The 22086-nt window shown below is 38.5% G+C and overlaps 1 protein-coding gene across 1 annotated transcript in view; it reads left to right on the plus strand.

The window, feature by feature from the left end:
- The window catches only part of LOC141361706 (protein NLRC3-like), a 69771-nt gene that overhangs the window by 47547 nt on the left and 138 nt on the right, over positions 1-22086 (plus strand). Inside the window, exons 10-11 of the mRNA XM_073863395.1 lie at positions 8231-8458; positions 21680-22086. The exon at positions 21680-22086 is cut by the window's right edge and continues 138 nt beyond it. Coding sequence (XP_073719496.1) covers positions 8231-8458; positions 21680-21686 — 235 coding nt within the window. The 3' untranslated portion in view covers positions 21687-22086. The remainder of the gene's footprint in view (positions 1-8230; positions 8459-21679) is intronic.

Below are 22086 nucleotides of genomic sequence, written 5' to 3' on the forward strand. Positions count from 1 at the left end.
CCAAAACATGATTTTCTTTGCATGCATAGCAGCAAGATGAAGAGCCGTGTTGTGATGAATAAACTTTAGACTGAACTCCTTCAGCAGCATTGACAACAGCCACTGTAGCTGAGCTTCGGCCTTTTCCACTGTAAGGTACAGATTTGATTTTGGCTTTATGAGATACAGATGGTTGTGTATCTTTAATATCTTCAAAGAGAGGATCTGTGAGAATCTTAACTTGATGTTCAATAAAATTCACCAGGGGGCGTATTACAGAAAAGTCCTAACTTTAAAATCTTATCTTAACTGTTTGGTAACCGTGGTCATTTCAGTTAGGACCTCATTTAAGACAAAGGCTATTACAGAATGATGTTCCTAAATGCATTATCTTATCTTAACTGCAGATAGGAAAGTGGTATTACAGAAGCATCCTAACTTGACAAAACATCCTAAAAACGGTCTTAACTTTAGGTTAACCTCACAGGTGTCCTAACTTAAAACTTTAATGAGAGCCAGCTGAAACAATCACATTATGATAAAGCTGCGGAAGAATGACATTACATTTTTAACAAAGTGGAGGATAAAAAGCATCAATGTTTGTTTTTGGATTACTCTTTGAATGTTTTTTACCTTTACACATTCACATAATCACAATGTTTCTCACTAGTAGAGCGATCTTTCAATTTCTGTCATCCCTCATTATTAAAAAACAGTTATCTTATCCGTGAACACTTGATGGGATTATAGTGAATACAGTACACACTTGACTTAGCATCTATTTCTTGTCATGTCTCTATCAAATGTTGAAATGTACAGTATTCTAGCACTTAGGAAGAATAATTTTTTTAATTTTTGTAAGTCACATTTGCTAAATGTTTAAATTGAATGGTAACTGATAGATGATGTGCTAAAACCCTAATACAAAAAACACAGACTATGATTACTATGAATTTAATAAAATTTATTTTTCTTGCCCATTGAAATTAAAAGGACAATTCTTTTGTTTACTGTAGCAGCAGCTCACACATTGCTGGTTGCTTGGTAACAGACATGACAGTTGATAGCCGAACATGATTAAGCGATTTGGGATTTCCTAACTAGAGATGAGATAAGATTTGGTGAGATAAGATGAGAATCCTAAATCAATTTAAGATTTGCTTCTGTAATATGAATTTGTGAAAAATCTTAACTTAACACATCATATCTTAAGTCAAGACCTAAGATAGAAAGTTTCTGTAATACGCCCCCAGGTCTGTAAACTTAACTCTACAACCATGTTGTTCTTGTAATTCACAAGCAGTGGTTCTCCATTTTTCCCTGAGTCGGTAAGGCAATTTTAACATGATGTTTTTAAGATTTGATGAAACATTAATCTCATCCATATATTGCATGTCTACCATCACATTGCAGTACCCTCTCAGAAATAAAGCATATGCTTGCAAACCATAAATGTCATCAGGCTTTATTGTAGGCCAGTTCAAAGCCTTTTCCATGTAGGCTGCTGTGATTTTCAATTCATGACCAAAGTGTTCCTTTAGCAAGTTTTTGGCTTTATCAAATCCTTGTTGTGCTGGCAGCTTCTAACCAGCTCCCAACCAATCCAATCACGTGGATTTGTAATCTTTCTTTCAATGCCATGCTCAAATGCTTGAATAAATGCAGCAAACTGTAATGGATCTCCATCAAATATTGGAATTACTCGTGCAGGTGTCACGGCTAGGGGCTGGCTGTTAATGGCTAAAGCCACGCCCCTTCTCAACTTCCACCTCGAGGAGGTCCCCAAAGCCAACCCAATGACCAGACAACACGAGAACAGGTAAGTATTAAAACAAACTTTATTTAAATATTTAAAATAACTTAGGAAATGGGGAAGGGGCAATTAAAACTAAGCTTCCTCTCTGCCTTCCAGGCAGACCGCGACACAGGGAGGTGGCAAGAAGGGGAAGAGGGCAACGGGGGTTCCAGGGGGGCTGGTGACCAAAGGTATAGGGGGGGGGGACGGGAAACACAGGCTCCTGCCAAACTCCGCTATCCGTGGCGCCCTCCTCTTCTTTCCTGGAGGCAAAAATAAAATAGTGTGAGTTTTAGGGGTTTAACTCTCTCTTCGCCCGTTGTACCTGTATCGCGCTAGGCAGATGCTTCACTGCTCACTCTCCTTTCTTCCTCTTTCCACAGGCAGCGACTGGGACACAAAGACACGTTTAATCTGGACTTGGATCGTCCTCACCTGTCTGCTGCTTACAGCTCTCGGTAAGTGTGATTTTCCACAGTTCGCTCTCCTGACGTTCACTCCTGTTCTCTCTTTCTCCACAGGCAGCTTGGACACAACAACACGGTTAATTCCACTTGGATGCTTCTCACCTCTCCGCTGTTCACAGCTCTGGGTACGTATGACTGTCCACAGTTCGTTCTCCTAACGTTCGCTCTCGTTCTCTCTTTCTCCACAGGCAGCTTGGACACAACAACACGGTTAGTTCAACTTGGATGCTTTTCACCTCTCCGCTGTTTATAGCTCTGGGTACGTATGACTGTCCGCAGTTCGTTCTCCTGACGTTCACTCTTGTTCTCTCTTTCTCCACAGGCAGCTTGGACACAACAACACGGTTAATTCAACTTGAATGCTTCTCACCTCTCCGCTGTATACAGCTCTTAGTAAGTGCAGCTTTTCCTTAGCTCGCTGTACGGCGTTCTGATCGACAATGCACGGGGGCGGGCTTACGACGGCTGGCCTACACAGAAGGGCAAACGGCGATGATTTCCCCAGAAGGCGCCGGGGGCAAAACCCTCTCGGCGAGTTCGCTGGTCAGCAGGGGGGCGAACTGTCACACCGTCTCACCGGGCCGAGCGCTGCCCTATCCTCAATGCCCGTAGGGCGATCGACTACCGGACAGGGGCGCCCTTTAGTAGAGACCACGGGGCGGCGGAACTCCTTCGCCTCTCACTCTGCCACAAGGGTAAACACACAGGTAAAGTAGCAATGCAAAGGCCCGTAGTTGTACTCACACGCACACCGCCAGCTTCCAAGTCTTCACCGCCACACTCCGAAACCTGTCGACATACAAACTGGGTCGGCTTCCAGAGGCCCACACCGTCACTTCTCACTCAAACCACGCACAGCGTATAATAGATGATATTCCTTGCGACCGTCAGCCTCTCCGTCTCTTCCTCAGTAAAATGGATGATGCGGGGTACGTCTGACAAGACACACAGCACTTGCACAGCAACCCACAGCAAATACACAGCACCACTTCAACGTGAAAGGTTTTCAAATTACATGGACTCACCCACCACACTACAGGTGTACACAAGAGACGCCCGACGTCCTCCACTTCGCTGAGGTCGGATGGGGGCGATGACAATACGGCCGAGATGTTTAATTCTGCTGCTGTGGCTGCTGAGTCCCAAATATTCCTGCGGCTCACCTACCGCGCTGGATCAGGGGTAGGGCCGCCCTCCTCTTCCTGGAGGTATTCGGTAAATGCACAGGTTAGTTGTTATACTTCATTTTAATCCAAAAGCTAATACTCACAGCGGTCCTCTTGGTTAATGTTTTGCAAAACTGTTACATTTCCTTCTTCCTTGGTTTCTCTAAATGTGTCACGTATACCGATGTTTCTTCTACCCACAGGGTTTTCTCTTACTCCAGCGTCCACTGCGAACTACGACAGAGAGAGAGAGAGAGAAAGTATAACCAGCCTCCAATGCGTATCGGACGAGCACAGCTCCGCACCTCAACTCACACAATAAGCACACAAACTGTGATTTACACTGCTCTTAAATACTCCTCTGTGTGCTGCGATCTTCCAATCAACCGGCGCTCCTCTTAACCACGCACAGCTGCGCTTGATTTGGCTGATTACAGCCCTCGCGATGCTACCGGATGTCCGGTGTTTCCTCTTCCCGGTCTGGGCAGAAACATCCGGGCGGAACCAAAGTTTCCCAACTTTTGGTTCTGCCCAAAAAGATCGTCACCTTGTGACACAGGTAAAGAAGTTGAGTCCTTTTGATGAACAAGTTGAGCTGTTATATTTGCCTGTTGCTGCATGATGTTGTATAGGATATTTTGACCTGTATCATTTTGTGGCTGATGCGATTGTGGAGAACAAACTTGTGGTTGAGAATGAGAAATTGGATTATTATGTATAGCAGCTGTGCCATCTTGTATGTTTGTAGCTTGCTGTGTGATTAAATTGTGCCATCTTGTATGTTTGTAGCTTGCTGTGTGATTAAATTGTGCATTGCAACTTGAGTAGACATTACAGGCAATGCTACTTGAGAGTGTTGATTTAACAATTGAGATTTTTTAGAATGTGAATCATTTGAAGGCCCCTTTAATCTGCTTCCAACATCACTGGACTTTAAAACTGCAAGTTTTTGCATCATTGGCTGCTATTTTTGCATCTATCATTAATTGTTCCTTTTGCCTTTTAAGTCTTTCTCTTTGAATGTTAAGTTTTTCTTCCTCCTCCTCCAAAGCATGTCTCCTTTCCATTGCAGCAGCATGTTGTAGTAATGCAGCCTTGTCTGCCATAGCCTTTATCCGTGCAGAAGAAGTTGAACTTGAAGTACTGGTTGAACCCTTTGATGATTTGCTGTGATGTGATTGTTTTGTAGACACATTTGAAATACTATCATCGGGTCCTATTTCACTGCTGGTTGTAGATAAAGCATCACTTGCTGGTTTCAATGATGTTTTGGTGTCATTCAACCATTCTTTGATATCGTTGTAAAAGGTTAGATTTTCAGCCATTTTAGAATTAAACCATTTGGTTTGTTTGTCAAACTCATCCTGTGGCATTGGCATTTCCACAAGTGAATTATGTAATTCAACAGCCTCTTTGCAATTCTTGTCAAAGCCTTTAATTTGCTTTTCCACATTTGTTATGGTTTCACTTGTTACTTTGAGGGAAATAAGATCATTCACCTTGTTTAATTTTGCTTATTTGGTTCAACTTCAGTTTTCTAGACCTTTGCAAGTTTTCATAAACCAGAGCAACACCCTTTTCAGTCAACTTTCTCATTCGTTTTTGCGACACATTTTCATCAACAACAGCTTCATCATTTGCATTTGCAACTTGCTCTGTAACAGCACTTCTATCATCAACATCGGCAGCCATTTCAACGTCCGATTTTTCCTTTTCGTCCACAACTAACACCACATCCATCACATAATTTGAGCTTGTTGTACTTGCCATCACCCTGTCGGCGGTGTTTTCAGAGTGATTAATGCGCGATGACCGGCCTGCATTTCAGTGCTTTGAGATGGGGCACAGCAGCAGCACCGTTGCGTCGAGAAAACGACACGTATTTTCATGTCAGTCTACAAAAGTGTCCAACCACGCCAGAAAAGATAGCTAGAAATAAAAAGTCGCTAAAGTGATAGAAAGTTGCTAAATCTAGAGGCAAAGTTGCTCAGACTTTTTTACACTGCTCTCTCTCGGACTCGGACTGTACGAGTGTGCGTGTCTGTTTGTGAACTCTGCCTCTGGTTGGCTAACGATGGAAATGAAGCCAATCATCATCAGCTATGTGGTTCTCCCACCCCATAAAAAATAAAGCAGTTACTAACGCTAATTACTTATAACGACGTTATTCCCATCACTGCCTTTAACATCAACAAGGCATTTCACCCACAGGAATGCTGCATACTGGATGTTTTTCCCTTTTTACACCATTCTTTGTAAACCCTAGAAATGATTGTGCGTGAAAATCCCAGTAAATGAGTGGCCCGTCTGGCACCAACAACCATGCCACGCCAAAGAGTATAGAAGCCCAAGAGGCGAAACTCAATAGAACGCTCCATAGCAACAGTTGCCCCCATGACGTGACGGCGCGGCCACCATTATGGACTGAAAACTGAAGGAAAACGCCGAAAAATAATGAGAGTCAATGGCACTGAACCAACTTAACATAACAAAAACTTGGCATAACTTATTTTTTTTTCTGGTCGTCATATCTAAATACGAAAACAACGTGGTTATGCATGGCCTAATTATCCTTAGGAAAATAGTATTTTGGGACAAAATATTACTATAAAAGTACGACAAGACTACTATAGAAACACTACAGCGGCTCCAGGACACCACAGAGGCACTACAGAACATAACATACTTCTGTGATGTTCTAATACCTCTACAATATTCTAAAGCTGCTATAGTATTTCTATAGTACTCTTATCGTACTTCTATAGTATGTCCCAAATTACTATAGTATTCCTATAAGATTACTATACTATTTTGTCCAAGAATACTATAAGATTCTTTTTCGTAAGGGTATGTCCCCCACCGAATCGGCTTCATTAGCCTACCACTTACGGTTTGCAAAGATACAATTATAAAATTACTGCAAACCTTTAATCTATCAATATTTATGTTCTATTATGCATTTTCCTTGTTTTATGAATAACAGAAATTCATGAAATAATATATAGGCAGACACACAGTAATAAGATATTTATTCAAATGTTGATTTTGAAATGAGTGAACATCACCATATATATGATTTGGAAAAATAAATAAATACAATTATAAATGAACATTTCTTAAAAGTTAATCTTTTACATAGAATATCACAAAAATATTAACAAGTTTCTGGTGGACTGATAATTTTTGCAATTTATTGCAGAACACTGCTTGCGTTTTAACCACTTGCTCATCTTCACAGTTGTGAGGCGCGCTCACGCATTTCGAAACGATTTCAGCAGCTTACAGTCCATAATGGCGGCCGTGGCTCCGCAGCGCCATCTACAGACTGTTACCCATAACACAACAGAGTTTCGCCTCTTGGGCTTCTATACTCTTTGGCCATGCTTAAAATTGCTTATATCACCTTTCTTTCCCATTCTGACATTCAGTTTGGAGTTCAGGGGGCGTATTACAGAAACTTCCTATCTTAGGTCTTAACTTAAGATATGATTTGTTAAGTTAAGATTTTTCACAAATTCATATTACAGAAGCAAATCTTAAATTGATTTAGGATTCTCATCTTATCTCACCAAATCTTATCTCATCTCTAGTTAGGAAATCCCAAATCGCTTAATCATGTTCGGCTATCAACTGTCATGTCTGTTACCAAGCAACCAGCAATGTGTGAGCTGCTGCTACAGTAAACAAAAGAATTGTCCTTTTAATTTCAATGGGCAAGAAAAATACATTTTATTAAATTCGTTGTAATCATAGTCTGTGTTTTTTGTATTAGTGTTTTAGCACATCATCTGTGAGTTACCATTCAATTTAAAAATTTAGCAAATGTGACTTACAAAAATTACAAAATTTATTCTTCCTAAGTGCTAGGATACTACTGTACATTTCAACATTTGATAGAGACATGACAAGAAATAGATGCTGAGTCAAGTGTGTACTGTATTCAATATAATCCCATCAAGTGTTCACGGATAAGATAACTGTTTTTTAATAATGAGGGATGACAGAAATTGAAAGATCGCTCCACTAGTGAGAAACATTGTGATTATGTGAATGTGTGAAGGTTAAAACATTCAAAGAGTAATCCAAAAACAAACATTGCTGCACTTTGTTAAAAAATGTAATGTCATTCTTCCGCAGCTCTATCATAATGTGATTGTTTCAGCTGGCTCTCATTAAAGTTTTAAGTTAGGACACCTGTGAGGTTACCCTAAAGTTAAGACCGTTTTTAGGATGTTTTGTCAAGTTAGGATGCTTCTGTAATACCACTTTCCTATCTGCAGTTAAGATAAAATAATGCATTTAGGAACATCATTCTGTAATAGCTTTTGTCTTAAATGAGGTCCTAACTGAAATGACCATGGTTACCAAACAGTTAAGATAAGATTTTAAAGTTAGGACTTTTCTGTAATACGCCCCCAGTAGATTATCTTGACCAGGACCACACCCCTAAATGCATTAAAGCATCTGCCATGTGATTGGTTGATTAGATAATTGCATTAATGAGAAATTGAACAGGTGTTCCTAATAATTCTTAAGGTGAGTTTTTGAAGTCAAAGAGTGATATGATCAGACTACAAACCCTTCTTTGCTGTGATTTTGTATTGAGAGGTTTTCTTCTCTAGGTTTTATTTTGAAAAAGAACATTTTAATATTTGCGCATATACTGATACACATATGACACCAACAAAACAATTAATATGAGTGAAAAGTAACAACATGCGTATTTACTGGTATCTTTGTAATTTTGTTTAAAATTGTGTTAATATTGTACTTTGTATTATGAATTAAGAGACTGAAGTGAGTGTGTCCTTTGTTCTCTACAGGTTGAGTGGTTGTAATATCAGAGATGAAGGTTGTGTTGCTCTGACTTCAGATTTCCCATCACACCTGATAGGATGGTGTTTGGCAATGAACTCGCTGAGTCATGTAGGAGTGAATTTCAACTTTCAACTAAGAGAACTGGATCTGTCTTATAATAATCTTGGAGATTCAGGACTGAATCTGATCTCTGATGCACTGAAAACGTTTTTCTGTAAACTGGAAATACTAAAGTAAGATCATCTCTCTGATAGTCACACATCTACTGGTGCTTGCTAAAAGGCAGGGCCGCTGGAAGTCATGGGGGTGCTGTGATTTTTTTTTTACAAAAAACCTATGAGCCTATAAGCCTATTTAAAATACATTTTAAAAATAAATAAATTGAGTTTCACTACTTTATTGTCACATACACTTGAGTGCACACAGCCAGGGTATGAAACACGGACATCATCAGTTCTCATATAAATATATGCGGTATATGAAGCAGAAATACTTTTAATAATCCCTGGGGGAATTACTTTCGTTACAACTTCAGATATATACATACAACATATTTACATACAACATATAATATTAAAACAACATTTAATATTAATTAAACTTCACAATTTTCAATGTCTGTGCTGACGAACATATTTTACTTTTGTTTTTAAAGGTAGGGTAACACATTTTGAGAAATGCTTACGGTAGCCGCCTAGCAATGAAATCACGATCCCACCCTCAAGTCAAACCGCCATCCAAAGTCACGCCTCTTCCAAAACACATGAACATGCACAGATCAGACGGTCACATCTCATGTCTCATTCAGCAGTGAGACAACTTTGCAGTACAAAGTCGAATAACACTGCCAAAATAACCAAACAACTGGTTTACATCAGAATTAGTTTAAGCACACGTTCGGTTGTGTAGACGTAGTAACTATATCGTTACGCTAATCCGTAAACGAACACAAATTTCATAAGCAACACAATGTTTCATCAAAGTAGAATATCTGAATCCATCTCAATACAAACATATCGCGTACCTACCTTACCAAAATAAACAGTGCAACGACTCTTTCAGACCCTTTGCGTCCTGCAGCTGTTTGCATCTCGTGGTAAAGCAGTAAAGTTACCGATGTTCATTTGGGTTTTTGCTCTTTGCTGATCCAGGCAGTTTTTGCTGTTGTTGTTATAAAAGATGCCTTTAGTTTTGTGCCTCCTGTGTAGGTTGTCAATTTAGCAGAAAAGTTTGCAGTTCTCACTGTTTACAGGCAGTAGGTGAGCGCACGTGAACGCGTTGATGACGTATGGTGTCTGCGTGGACTCGCTGCGCGGTGGGCATTCAAATTATGCTTACGTATGAGGGACAAAAATGGAAACGTCCGTTCGGACCGAAATCTATGATTTGTTGAACATTTTTTGGTCCTACACCTTTCACAGATGACATAAATTTCTACAAATACATTTAAACAACTTAACACAGTGATTGCTATCAGGATGTAAGGAGACTTTTAACCAGCATAACAAAAAATGTTTCAGGATCAAATCTGTTACCCTACCTTTAAGTCAGGATCACACGTCGATTAACAGTGGTAAAATATTCATATGTGACAAAGTACATTTTTATATAGATATAGATTTATTTACTAAATAGTACTATTACTGTCTGTCTTTAAACTTATAAATAATTCATAAATTTAACAAAAATAATAAAATGGGTTTAGTTCTGATATTGTATACTTTTATAAAGAAATACATGGTGTATAATTACATTTTTAGAATAGGCTATATTAGGCTTTTGGCGTTTCCTTTTTGTACATTACATTAATCCCTAACTAACGGACTATTGTCCAAGAGACTCAATAATATTCTTTTACATTTTAATCCTATATTTTTCATATTTAAAAGCGTGTTTGTTTGTGCTGCTGCGCATCCATGTATTTAATAAGCAAACCAGCGTTGTCTTCCCGTTAATACTGTATGCGCATATTACTAACGCGCTCTATACTTTAGCAAAAGACACGTGCCTCGCACATTGTGCTGCGTTGCGCCGGTTGTATAATCGAGTCCAAAGTCTGTCATGAGGGGACGAATGTCCAGGGAGTTCAGAATTTCTGTGTGGGCATGCATCAGCGAAAGGTGTGTGAGTATTTTTTGGGTCATGGGCTGCGTACCCCTGTCTTTAAAAGACGCAAGGCGGAGAAAGTGAGCTCGGATGAGGCCATGGAGATGGGTAGGCACAGACAGTAATAAAATTAAAATCCAAAATACACGTAATAACCTACGTGTGTCAAAAATAATTTCCTAAAATATTCATAAGTATATAAATTGTGCAAAATACTTTTACTTAAAAAAATAAAAATCTCCCTTTCGCCAATAGGGGGTGCTTCCGCACCTGCAGCACCCCCACTTCCCCCGGCCATGCTAAAAGGTGTTTGTTTATTTGTTGACAGGGTAGATTTTAAGGTGGTCTGCATTTATGATTTTAGTCTTTGTAAGTTTCTGTAACTTAGACTGTATTTTATTAAACTTATTATGTGACTGATAAACAGTATGGATGATACTTAACCCCTACACTAAAGCCCTTTTCACAATAAGATAACGGAAAAAACACAGAAAATGCATCCGTGTTTGTTTGATTTTTGGTGCATTTGACTTCATGCAGTGTTTGATAAGCAAATGACATCAAAGTCAAAAACAAGGACGGATGAACCCAAACGCAGGCGAAAACGGGGGTGAACAGAAAACACTTTATTATAACACAGACAAAACAAGAGCCCACGTGGGGGCAGAACAAACACGGAATACTGACAGATGACTTAAACTAGACTTGACTATGATTCTAACACTAGACAGAATCACACTGTAACAGTACAAAATGAACGAGCACAGGACTAAGAACACGATGGCATTAAATATGAAAAACTAAACAGGATAAGGAGAAAACAAGTGAGGGTAATGAACTAATGATTAAACTATTAACAGGAAGAGGAAGGGGGCGCAGACAAGAGACGAGACACCGAATGTCATATTTGAATGCTTAAAGCTATTTTTGGTGTGATTTGCCCTCTCCTAAAATTACTTGTCATAATGATGCAGAAATATTTGTAGCTTTTATAATAAGTTACACATGTTTAACATGTCTCATTAAACATTCTACATTTATTAACATCTATCTATCTATCTATCTATCTATCTATCTATCTATCTATCTATCTATCTATCTATCTATCTATCTATCTATCTATCTATCTATGCACATTCATTCGCGGTCGCGGAGACAGAAACTAAGAGATTTAAAACGTCATCGCATTTGCAAGGGCTTTTTGGTCAAGTTAAAGAATGTTAATATTCATGTTACTTCGTTAAATATAACAATCAAAAGTTGTTTTGGTAATTGTTTAAATAAACATATGATTAATTAATGCAGTGCACACATTTAGCTCATGATTAAATAACATAGTTAAATAATGTTAACAAATAAAACCTTATTGTACATTAGTGATTTAAAAAAACACCTGTACAATCGCTTCTGGCCTACCAGATGTCATCGCGCAAAGCCCACTTTTTTGGACATGTATTGTCTGTATTCCACTTGAATGATCAACCACCGCTCACACAGCATCCATTTGCTTGCGTCTCCGACGAGTGATTATGCACATGCTCGTTAACTGACGCTGCGCGCATGCTCGTTAACAGACGTTGCTGAGCAATGGCAAAACGTCATTTTAAAATACATTTTACTAAATTTTTTAACACTTAATTTGTAACGCTAGTAACATAATTTTGTTGTCATTGGTAACTGTAATCAAATTACATACATTTAAAATGTAAAGCGTTACGTTACTGCCTTATCAGGAAAAGTAATTTGAGTACAGTAATACGTTACACAGTAACGCGTTATACCCAACTCTGATTTACTGTAGTTCTGTTCACAACGAATAGGACTGACAGTCGCATTTACTTACAGAAGTGAGTCTTACCCCTCGCTCAGACAGCCAGCGACATTATCGCTGTGTGTCGCTTGTCTCTTTCAATGAGGCGTTTCTAAATCTGCTTGTGATAAACAAATGAGTACCATCCACGCCAATAACTGACGAGAGAAGGATGACGTGAACTCCACTGCTTTGTTCTTATTGGTAGTCGCTCCCGAAAGTCGCTCGACATTTGCATAAAGTTAAACTTTTCTTAACTTTCTCGCGTCGCTAGACACGCCCATACGGTCGCCAACGGTCACTGTCGCTCGTGTCGCCGGAAGTCGCCAGGTTTCCATTGAAATGAATGAGATCGCGTCGCTCTGCTACTGCTTGTCGTTGGCTGTCTGAACGAGGGGTAATAAGGTTTTCACACAGGACGCGGTGTGCGACGCGCTCGCAGTTGGGTTCAGCGCAGCCAACATGGATGCCCCGTTTCTATTGGATGTGCGGGTCATCGTCACAGACCTAAAGGCGGGCGTACACGGTGCGATTTTTGCTGTCGTAGGAGCTCGGCTCGCATGCGATTTTTTTTTTCTCGGGAGCAAATCGTTGATGCTCGTATGGTCGCGGCTTGCACCGTGTGAGAGGAATTACGAGCCGAGCCAAGCAGGTTACGAGCACCTTACGACCTCCCGATAATTTTTAAACATGTCAAAAAAGTTTGGGAGCTGTCGGTATAAATTCGTAGTGTTGGTGCGGGTGAACGAGGCGATCTGGCAAAGCACTTGAAGTTGACCAATCAGAATGTACAAAACACAGAAGAAGAAATGCGGCACTGCTACCTCAAATCTGGACGACAACTCTATAGCTGGCTATGTTTCGCGCACAGACACACTCCGGTGACCGGACATCATGACAAATATGACACGTCCTTTCAGTGACGACCTCTCAGCTTCTTTGCCTGAAAAACCTGTCATATGTGTTTTTGTGATGTCCGGTCACAGCTTTGGATGTGTGCGGAAACAGGAGAGAGTGTAGATTAGGCTATAAGGACCACAATGCATAAAACGCGGGCTACTTTTTGATATTAAAACTTTTTTGTTTTACTTGTTGATTTTTCTTTACTTGTTAATATGTTTTATCATTATTTACAATCTAAACATAAAATAAGCCAACTAAAATATGTAATAAATAAATATAAAAATTATTAGACTCCGTGCAGAGACCACTGGTTTAAACAGTACAGGATGGACAAAGAATGTCGCAATTTTTGTGTAATCCAAACTGTGCCAAAGTCGCTGTAGTACAGTTTCATAAATTAATGGATATTAAAAGGGCTGTCGCGACAGAGAATAAAAAGCAACGGAATGTCCATGTTTAATAGGCTATAAGATATGCATTTATTGTTTTACACTTTATACAGGTATAATAAATGCAAAATAAATTGTCAACGAACAAGAGACTACATTAAATATGATGATCATACGCGAAGACAACATTTTCCACATTATTTTGTTCGGTATTTTTTACCCACATACATATATTTTTTACATATTTTCGACCAAAGGAACACATGATATAGCCCAATGTAAGTTGTTATGGTAGCATTAGCTTGTTCTGAAATGATGAGAATATAAATGACTAAAAATGTAGGCTATCTCTGAAACTTTATTTAAATAATGATTAATTTGTTTTCATACTATATTTGTATTGCTATGTATTCATTCACATAGGCCTACTGAGAAAATGCCATGCAATGCCTTCTGTATGGCATTTATTTTGTACAGTTACAGGAGCACAAATGTTGCGGGCTCACTTCTACTTCGACACCGCATTGACAGAGGGTCCGTGTAAATTTACACTTGACTAGACCAGTGGTTCTCAAACTTTTTCAGCATGGGGCCCCCCTTGTGTACGGCACATTCCATCGCGACCCCCCAAAGAAAATTTATGACAAAACCAGTTCTAAAACTTAACATTTTAATTAAACAAAACATTTTAAATTATACAAAGTATTGCTGTTGGTTAGTAGCCTTATTTTTTAGGTGTAACTACACAGAATTCATGATAAATTTATGTATTTTATAAAATGTCATAAAACTGGGGCCCCCTGGCACCATCTCGCGGCCCCCCTGGGGGCCCCGGCCCCCAGTTTGAGAACCACTGGACTAGACAATGCAAACAAGCCTAGACAATGTGCTTTATATTAAATTATTTTAGTTTTACAAATTAATATTTGGCTGTAGATGTATTGTCTTAATAATTTAATCATAAAGGGAAAGACGTGTTACATTAGCTTACCTTACGTTTTACATTGCGCCTCATTCTGCATTTACAAATAAATAAATAGGCCCACTGAATTTGTTTTTTAAATGGTCATATTTATAAAAAAAGCTATATATATATATTTATACAAAAGTTATTTCTGGTTCTCGAATCTGATTGGCTAAGAGGCGTGCAATATTCTACTGATAACGGCACAGTAACCGCTTCACCTTTCATATCATTCCGCCACCTAGTGAATGGAGGTCCTCTAAACAGGCTCATCTCTGAATGGAAAACTGCGCACACACACACGGACACACACAAACGCGCTGTTTTGAATCACTCTCCGTGTGTCTCATTAGTTCACTAGCTCGTGAATCAGTGTGTGAATCCAAATCGGAAGTTATTATTCCGTCAAAGATCAGCGCTCTTGGATGTTACGTTAAAGTTAATGGTAGTAATGTCTTGTCACATTGTGTGGAAGATTAACACTCGGAAAGAGGAATGTAAACTATGTTTTTCCGGAGCAATATCTCTTCTCAGAACGTGAAAACACAGTGGAACTGCAGGTAAGCACCGCAGCTTTTAAATGTGGACATTGATCATTTACTTTATCGTGACGTGACTATTAAAACATGTTATTAGATATCGCCACTGATATATTTATAAGCAGCATGCAAAAACATCTCTCTGACGCTTATAAAAAATGTTTTATACTGACAAGAACAAAGTTTAATAATAATCGAGTGCTCGTATCGCGTTAAGAGTAAATGGGAAAGCAATAGTAACGTATACAAGTATAGTTTTATTCACTTTTACCTCGTGCCAAAACAATAACAACACAAATGACACTAAATATGAATAAAAAAACAAGTAATAGTTTTATCATGACACCAAATACTGCTGATTTGATCTCATTTTGACGATCAAAAACAAACAAGGCCAACATGAGAGCCAGGGAATCCCTGTCAGAGATGTAGCCCAGAGAGGGCGGTGGTCAGCGGGGCGAGTGAACACTGATGTCCGCTCATGCTTTGGTTCTCATTCGTACCGAATCTCACTAAGCAAACGTTCAAACAGGCGCTATCTTTACTAATCGACTGCAGATTTAAATATAATACATATACATTCTCGACTGAACTAATCTTAAAACTACACTTTGTGACCAAGAAACGGTAATATAAAGAAACGGCTTTTCCGTCCATTGAGTTGTTATTATGAGATTCAAAGCAGCCGAAAGGGTTACCTGTCATTCTGGCAGCCCTCAAATCCGTGGCGGAAGAAAGTAGTTTCCAAACAAAGAGGCTTTTAAAATAACTCCGTTGTTGTTTTCTAGTTTTCTTTTTTCAAACGTGTGCCGTCGAACTGTTGTATAAAAGCAATATCGCTCTCGGAGTCGTGTGAGGCCTTCGGCCTCGTGCCTCTGGCTTAATCACAGCCGTGATGATATAGAGCTATATCACACTCCTACTCGAGCGATATTGCTTAAATATAACATTAATAACAGCAATATAGATATTTACTTGGCACTACAATCATGATATATTAAGATGGTAAAACTGCATATGCGCTAGCACAAAAAATCACTGCCAGAGAAGTTCCTTCACCGCCACAGCACTTGACCTATATTGCAATTTCGGAATGCATAAACAGAAATACAAAATAACAGAAATTCCAGGCTGTTTTCTGCACTTATGCCAATATCTTTGCCGTATTCTTCTTGTTTTATTTTTTGTACATTCTGCCACTCACAGGTGCGAAAATGCTTACGTCAGAATTCGTCAAGTCCTACAGTAAAATCTTGTCGTGTGTGACTGCGTACGAATTATTTTCGCATAAACTCATTTGTGTCGTGTGCGAGAGCTCACGACGTTCCGACAGTCAGAATTCGCACCGTGTACCCCCAGCTTAAGCACAAAAGTTAAACTATCATGCAGATCGGATCATCACTATATTAGGACACATCTCGTTTATATTTGTCAACATCAAGTGGCTTCTGTATTTGGATGTTTGATCAGATCTCGTGGGGGAGACGCACTAAATAAATAGCTGTCAATCACAAAGGGCTACAACTGTTTTAGCCACATGATTTAGGGCTGTCCTGGTAACCACAATCCTGTATTATACAGTGCTACTGAGAAGCCAACTGCAGAGAATATCTAGCAACCGCAATGTTCACATTTTAAGCTTTATGTTTTTAGCTTTAAAAGTGCAATATGTAGAATTTGCCGCTAGAGGGCGCCAAATCAATCAAAACCATAACGATGTAGATTAATGACGCTCTGAAGCAGCGTGGAATTATGCGGATTGTTGTCTTTAAAGGATTAGTCCATGTTCTTAATAGAAAATTCCAGATAATTTACTCACCACCATGTCATCCAAAATGTTGATGTCTTTCTTTGTTCAGTTGAAAAGAAATTATGTTTTTTGAGGAAAACATCGCAGGATTTTTCTAATTTTAATGGACTTTAATAGAGCCCAACATTTAATACTTAACTCAACACTTAACAGTTTTTTTCAACGGAGTTTAAAAGGACTATAAACAATCCCAAACGAGGCATAAGGGTCATATCTAGCAAAACGATTGTCATTTTTGACAATAAAAATAACAAATATACACTTTTAAAGCACAACTTCTCGTCATGACGTCAAGAGGTCACAGAGGACGAACGCGAAACTCCGCCCCAGTGTTTACAAGTGTGGAGAAAGAGGACTGTTCCTACATTGTTGTATGTCAACTGATACTAAATAATGTCTTTGTAGCAGTTTATTGTTTAAAATGGTCCGCAAATGTGCGTTTTATACATGTAACACGTGACCTCCCTACGTCACTACGCATTTACGTTAGGTCGCGCTGGACCGGACATAGACGAAAAGTTGTGCTTTAAAAGTACATATTTTTTATTTTTCTTGTCAAAAATGACAATCGTTTTGCTAGATAAGACCCTTATGCCTCGTTTGGGATTGTTTATAGTCCTTTGAAACTCCGTTGAAAAAGACTGTTAAATGTTGAGTTAAGTATTAAATGTTGGGCTCTATTAAAGTCCATTAAAATGAGAAAAATCCTGCAATGTTTTCCTCAAAAAAACATAATTTCTTCTCGACTGAACAAAGAAAGACATCAACATTTTGGATGACATGGTGGTGAGTAAATTATCTGGATTTTTCTTTTAAGATGGCTGTCATGTTGACGGATGAGGTAGAGTAATCAAGTTTTATAAATGTTGCGTTTGATGATATCGTTTTATTTAATTATGTAAGGTTTCATGTAATGTTCAAAACCAAAAATTAAACAAATTGTCATAGATGTTATAATATTATGCCAATTCGATGGCGTCTTAACAGAGCACATAATTAAGTGTTCAGATCAACAAACTTACAATCTACAATGATTTTTCACATAATGTATTGACAGTACAAATCTTATTGTGAGGTTATGATGTAAAATTATGATAGCTAACTATAAACTCAAACATTATAACAATAAATTAAATTCTGCCAATTATATATAAAAAATAGGGCCGGGACTTTAACGCGTTAATTCAGATTAATTAATTACACAAAAATAACGCGTTAAACATTTTTTACGGATTTTTATCGCAATTATTTTTGCACCGCGGAACATTTCTCATGAGTTTCGGCGGACCGATTATACTGGAGCACCAACTAGCGTTCATGACTTCACAACAAACCACAGTGAACATGAACCAAGAGGCTGATGAGATCGCTTTGGTTGGCCCCGTGGATGGGAATTTTTTTTTATAAAAAACGAACGCATGTAAGCGTCGATAAAAGCATGGTTGTGTGTAAGCTATGCAACAAGGAATTCACATATCACCGCAGCACATCGAGCATCTCAATGCAAAACATACAGCAGCTAGCGTGGACATTAGCCCGACTCCGGGCACAACGACTTATTCGGACGGGATTAGTTTTACATAGGGATGTGGGGTAAAGCAAGTTTTTATCAGAGCTTCTCGTTGATTTTAGTCCAGTCCGAATGCTCCATGTCAGTAATCATTACGGACACAATGTCAGTAAAGATTACGGCGTCTTTTACCTTCTGTAAAAAGGTCCGGAGAAATTACCTCAGGTAATACAAATCCAGTGCGAATAGACCAGCTGTAAATATACACGTAAATCGCGTCATTTCCTTTTAATTTGCGGGTTTCTTTTAAATATAAAAGCGCTTAAAGAAGCATTTACTTGCGTTCTAGACGGAGAAACAAGTCAGTTACAAGTCAGTTTCTGAATAAAACACGCCACAAACTTTTTAAAAAAAAGTCAAATTTACTTCTCAGAGGCATGGAACTGTTTATTAAACTGACGTTCTCCCCAAACTGAAATTAAACACAGTGTTTCGCGTTTTCCTTGTCTGTGTCATGTTGTTTGCACATCTGATATCTGGAAGCAAGGTAACGTGCACGTGAAGACGAGAGGTGACGCGCTGCGCCAACGAGTTACCCCTCCCACTTCTGAATGTTTTACAGAGATTTCTAATCCCGTCCGAATTGACCATTAATATTACCGACGTCCTGTGGTAAAATTACATTACGCCATATTTTGTTGCTTAAGCTTATGTATTCAGTCATTATTCATGGTACACTCTAAGAACGAATGTGTTAAAGACAATTTATACCTTTGCGTCGGGGTTACGCCGTAGGGTACGTCAGACGCTACGCAAGTAGGCAACGCCGTCATGAGCATTTATACTTCTGCGTTTGTGTTGCTCTGCAGTTAACCGCCGAAATGCATAGGAGGAAACACAATGCATTCACGCCGACCAATCACAGATCTTGCGGTCCGCGTCGTTTCGACGTGTAGTTACATTTTTGAGGAGGTGCACGTCAGGTACTGCGAAGGCTACGGCGACAGGGTTCGCGTCTATGCGTATGTTACGGCGTACATATAACGCGCACCTAACGCAAAAGTATAAATTGGCCTTTAAAAACAACACATTAGTGTTGATTCTGGGACAACACACTAACTGCGTCGTCCTGGAATCCACCCATCTCTGTGTTATTATTGAAACAACACATTTTGTGTTACTTTTAACACAACATGTGTTATACTTGAACACAAAATCGAGACAAAATGACTCATAATGTGTTAAAATTACACATAATGTGTTTAAAGCTTACAGCACAATGATGTGTATAAAATTAACACATCCTTTCTAAGAGTGTATACTAAAATCCATGTAAAAAATTACTTCTTAATGTTCTCAGGTCAAATATTTATATGCGATTAAAATGCGATTAATTTAGATTAATTAATTACAAAGCCTCTAATTAATTAGATTAATTTTTTTAATCGAGTCCCGGCCCTAATAAAAAATTTTATATAAATCACTCCATGAAAACTTGGAACATATGAAACATATGCCTGAATAAGTACATATGTTACTAATTAAAATAAATGCAGTCAGCAATGTTAAAATGCCTGTATATCGATTTTTTTTTAAGATACTTTCAAGCTTAGCTAGCATTGCTCCACGAATATGAATTTGTGAGTCTCTAACCTGCGCTCCACGTTTGCAGTGGACAGTAGGGATTATTTTTATCTTCAATTATGTATTAAGGACTCAAAAACAGGACTAGCATGTAAACAGTATTGTGCTGTTGTGTGATCTGGGACAAATTTGTTTCCTCACTGCCTCACTGCACAGAGATATACACTCACCTAAAGGATTATTAGGAACGCCTGTTCAATTTATCATTAGTGCAATTATCTAATCAACCAATTACATGGCAGTTGCTTCAGTGCATTTAGGGGTGTGGTCCTGGTCAAGACAATCTAATTAACTCCAAACGAAATGTCAGAATGGGAAAGAAAGGTGATTTAAGCAATTTTGAGCGTGGCATGGTTGTTGGTGCCATACGGGCCGGTCTGAGTACTTCACAATCTGCTCAGTTACTGGGATTTTCACGCACAACCATTTTTAGCGGATGGGCTACAACAGCAGAAGACCCCACCGGGTACCACTCATTTCCACTACAAATAGGAAAAAGAGGCTACAATTTGCACAAGCTCATCAAAATTGGACAGTTGAAGATTGTAAAAATGTTGCCTGGTTTGATGAGTCTTGATTTCTGTTGAGGCATTCTTCTGATGGCTACTTCCAGCAGGATAATGCACCATGGGTTTCTTGACCATGCCAATGAGTTCACTGTACTAAAATGGCCCCCACAGTCACCAGATCTCAACCCAATAGAGCATCTTTGAGATGTGGTGGAACGGGAGCTTCGTGCCCTGGATGTGCATCCCACAAATCTCCATCAACTGCAAGATGCTACCCTATCAATATGGGCCAACATTTCTAAAGAATGCTTTCAGCACCTTGTTGAATCAATGCCACGTAGAATTAAGGCAGTTCTGAAGGCGAAAGGGGGTCAAACACAGTATTAGTATGGTGTTCCTAATAATCCTTTAGCTGAGTGTATTTTGTGCTATAGAAATTCATTCTGCACCATGTAGACTGACGTCGTCTGACATCAAAGTATTGCAAGAGTTATTCAAAAGCTGCATTTTTGAGCTTAAACACTCTTGATTTGGGTTTGTACAACATTTATTTAAAAAATCTTCCAGCTCAAGTTTATTTTAGTACGCAATGTTGAACTTTGTTCATATTAAACAATTGTGTAATGTTTTAAAAGTTTGTGATAAAAAATACTTAATATAGATTATATTGCTAATTGCTATATAATGTAACGCTGCCCTGGGCATTTTAGTTTTTATGTGTGGGGGCTTAAAATTTTTTTACTGTAGCCCTAAACCATTATTACTTTTCTCTCTCATTTCTCTTACTGTTACAGACACAGTGACACCTTAAGGGATAAGCAATTTTATTTACAAGTGAACATAATGAACCTTGCAAGAGACAATATGAACAAACTAAATCTAAGAGCAAAATGTGCTTGGTAATTTAAAATAAACAAACAGATTAAACAGCACTCAATTGATGAATGAATGAGAGATGATGTAATTCTTTACTGGGTTGATAACATGAAGAAATTTTTCTGTTATCTGACAGTCAATAGATTTGTGTTAACTGATCTGTGTTAACAGTGTGACACATGTAACATTTAATCAAAAATAAAAACAAGTACTGTAAAAGAGTGTAGTATCCAAATGTAAACAAATACCTGTGACACAATTAACAGTTTTTTTTATCTTTATTTAGAATGTGTGTCATGTCACAGGAATCTGTGTTTGGCTCTTTTTGCATTATCTTTTTTTCCTGAGATGAATCGTGTGAACAAATCTGACAGCAGTCTTTGTGTTTTTACAGATTTTAGATGTCAGTCTAATCTTCTGGTAATGAAGAACAGAGAAAATGAGAAACAGACACAACCAACAGACTTGAAGATAAACTGAAAACACACACACACACACACACACACACACACACACACAGTGTTTGTGCATGTGTGCGTCTGATTTTTCTTTTACCATATGATTCATGTTATATTTTACGTTAATTGGCAAAATGTTGCAGAAAAAGTATATATAGTATAAATACTATAAAGGATAGTAGTTTTTAAGAGGCAATCTTTTTGTATGCCTTTATTCGCATTTTAAATTTTTGTAGTTCATTGTACTACTCTGTATTTACTGTAAAGCTGCGTTACAATGCACATTTTGAAGCGCTATAGAAATACATTTTGATTCAATTAAATTGAAGTAAAACATAACTGT

This window comes from Misgurnus anguillicaudatus, chromosome 24, assembly GCF_027580225.2.
Source record: "Misgurnus anguillicaudatus chromosome 24, ASM2758022v2, whole genome shotgun sequence".
Taxonomy (NCBI): domain Eukaryota; kingdom Metazoa; phylum Chordata; class Actinopteri; order Cypriniformes; family Cobitidae; genus Misgurnus; species Misgurnus anguillicaudatus.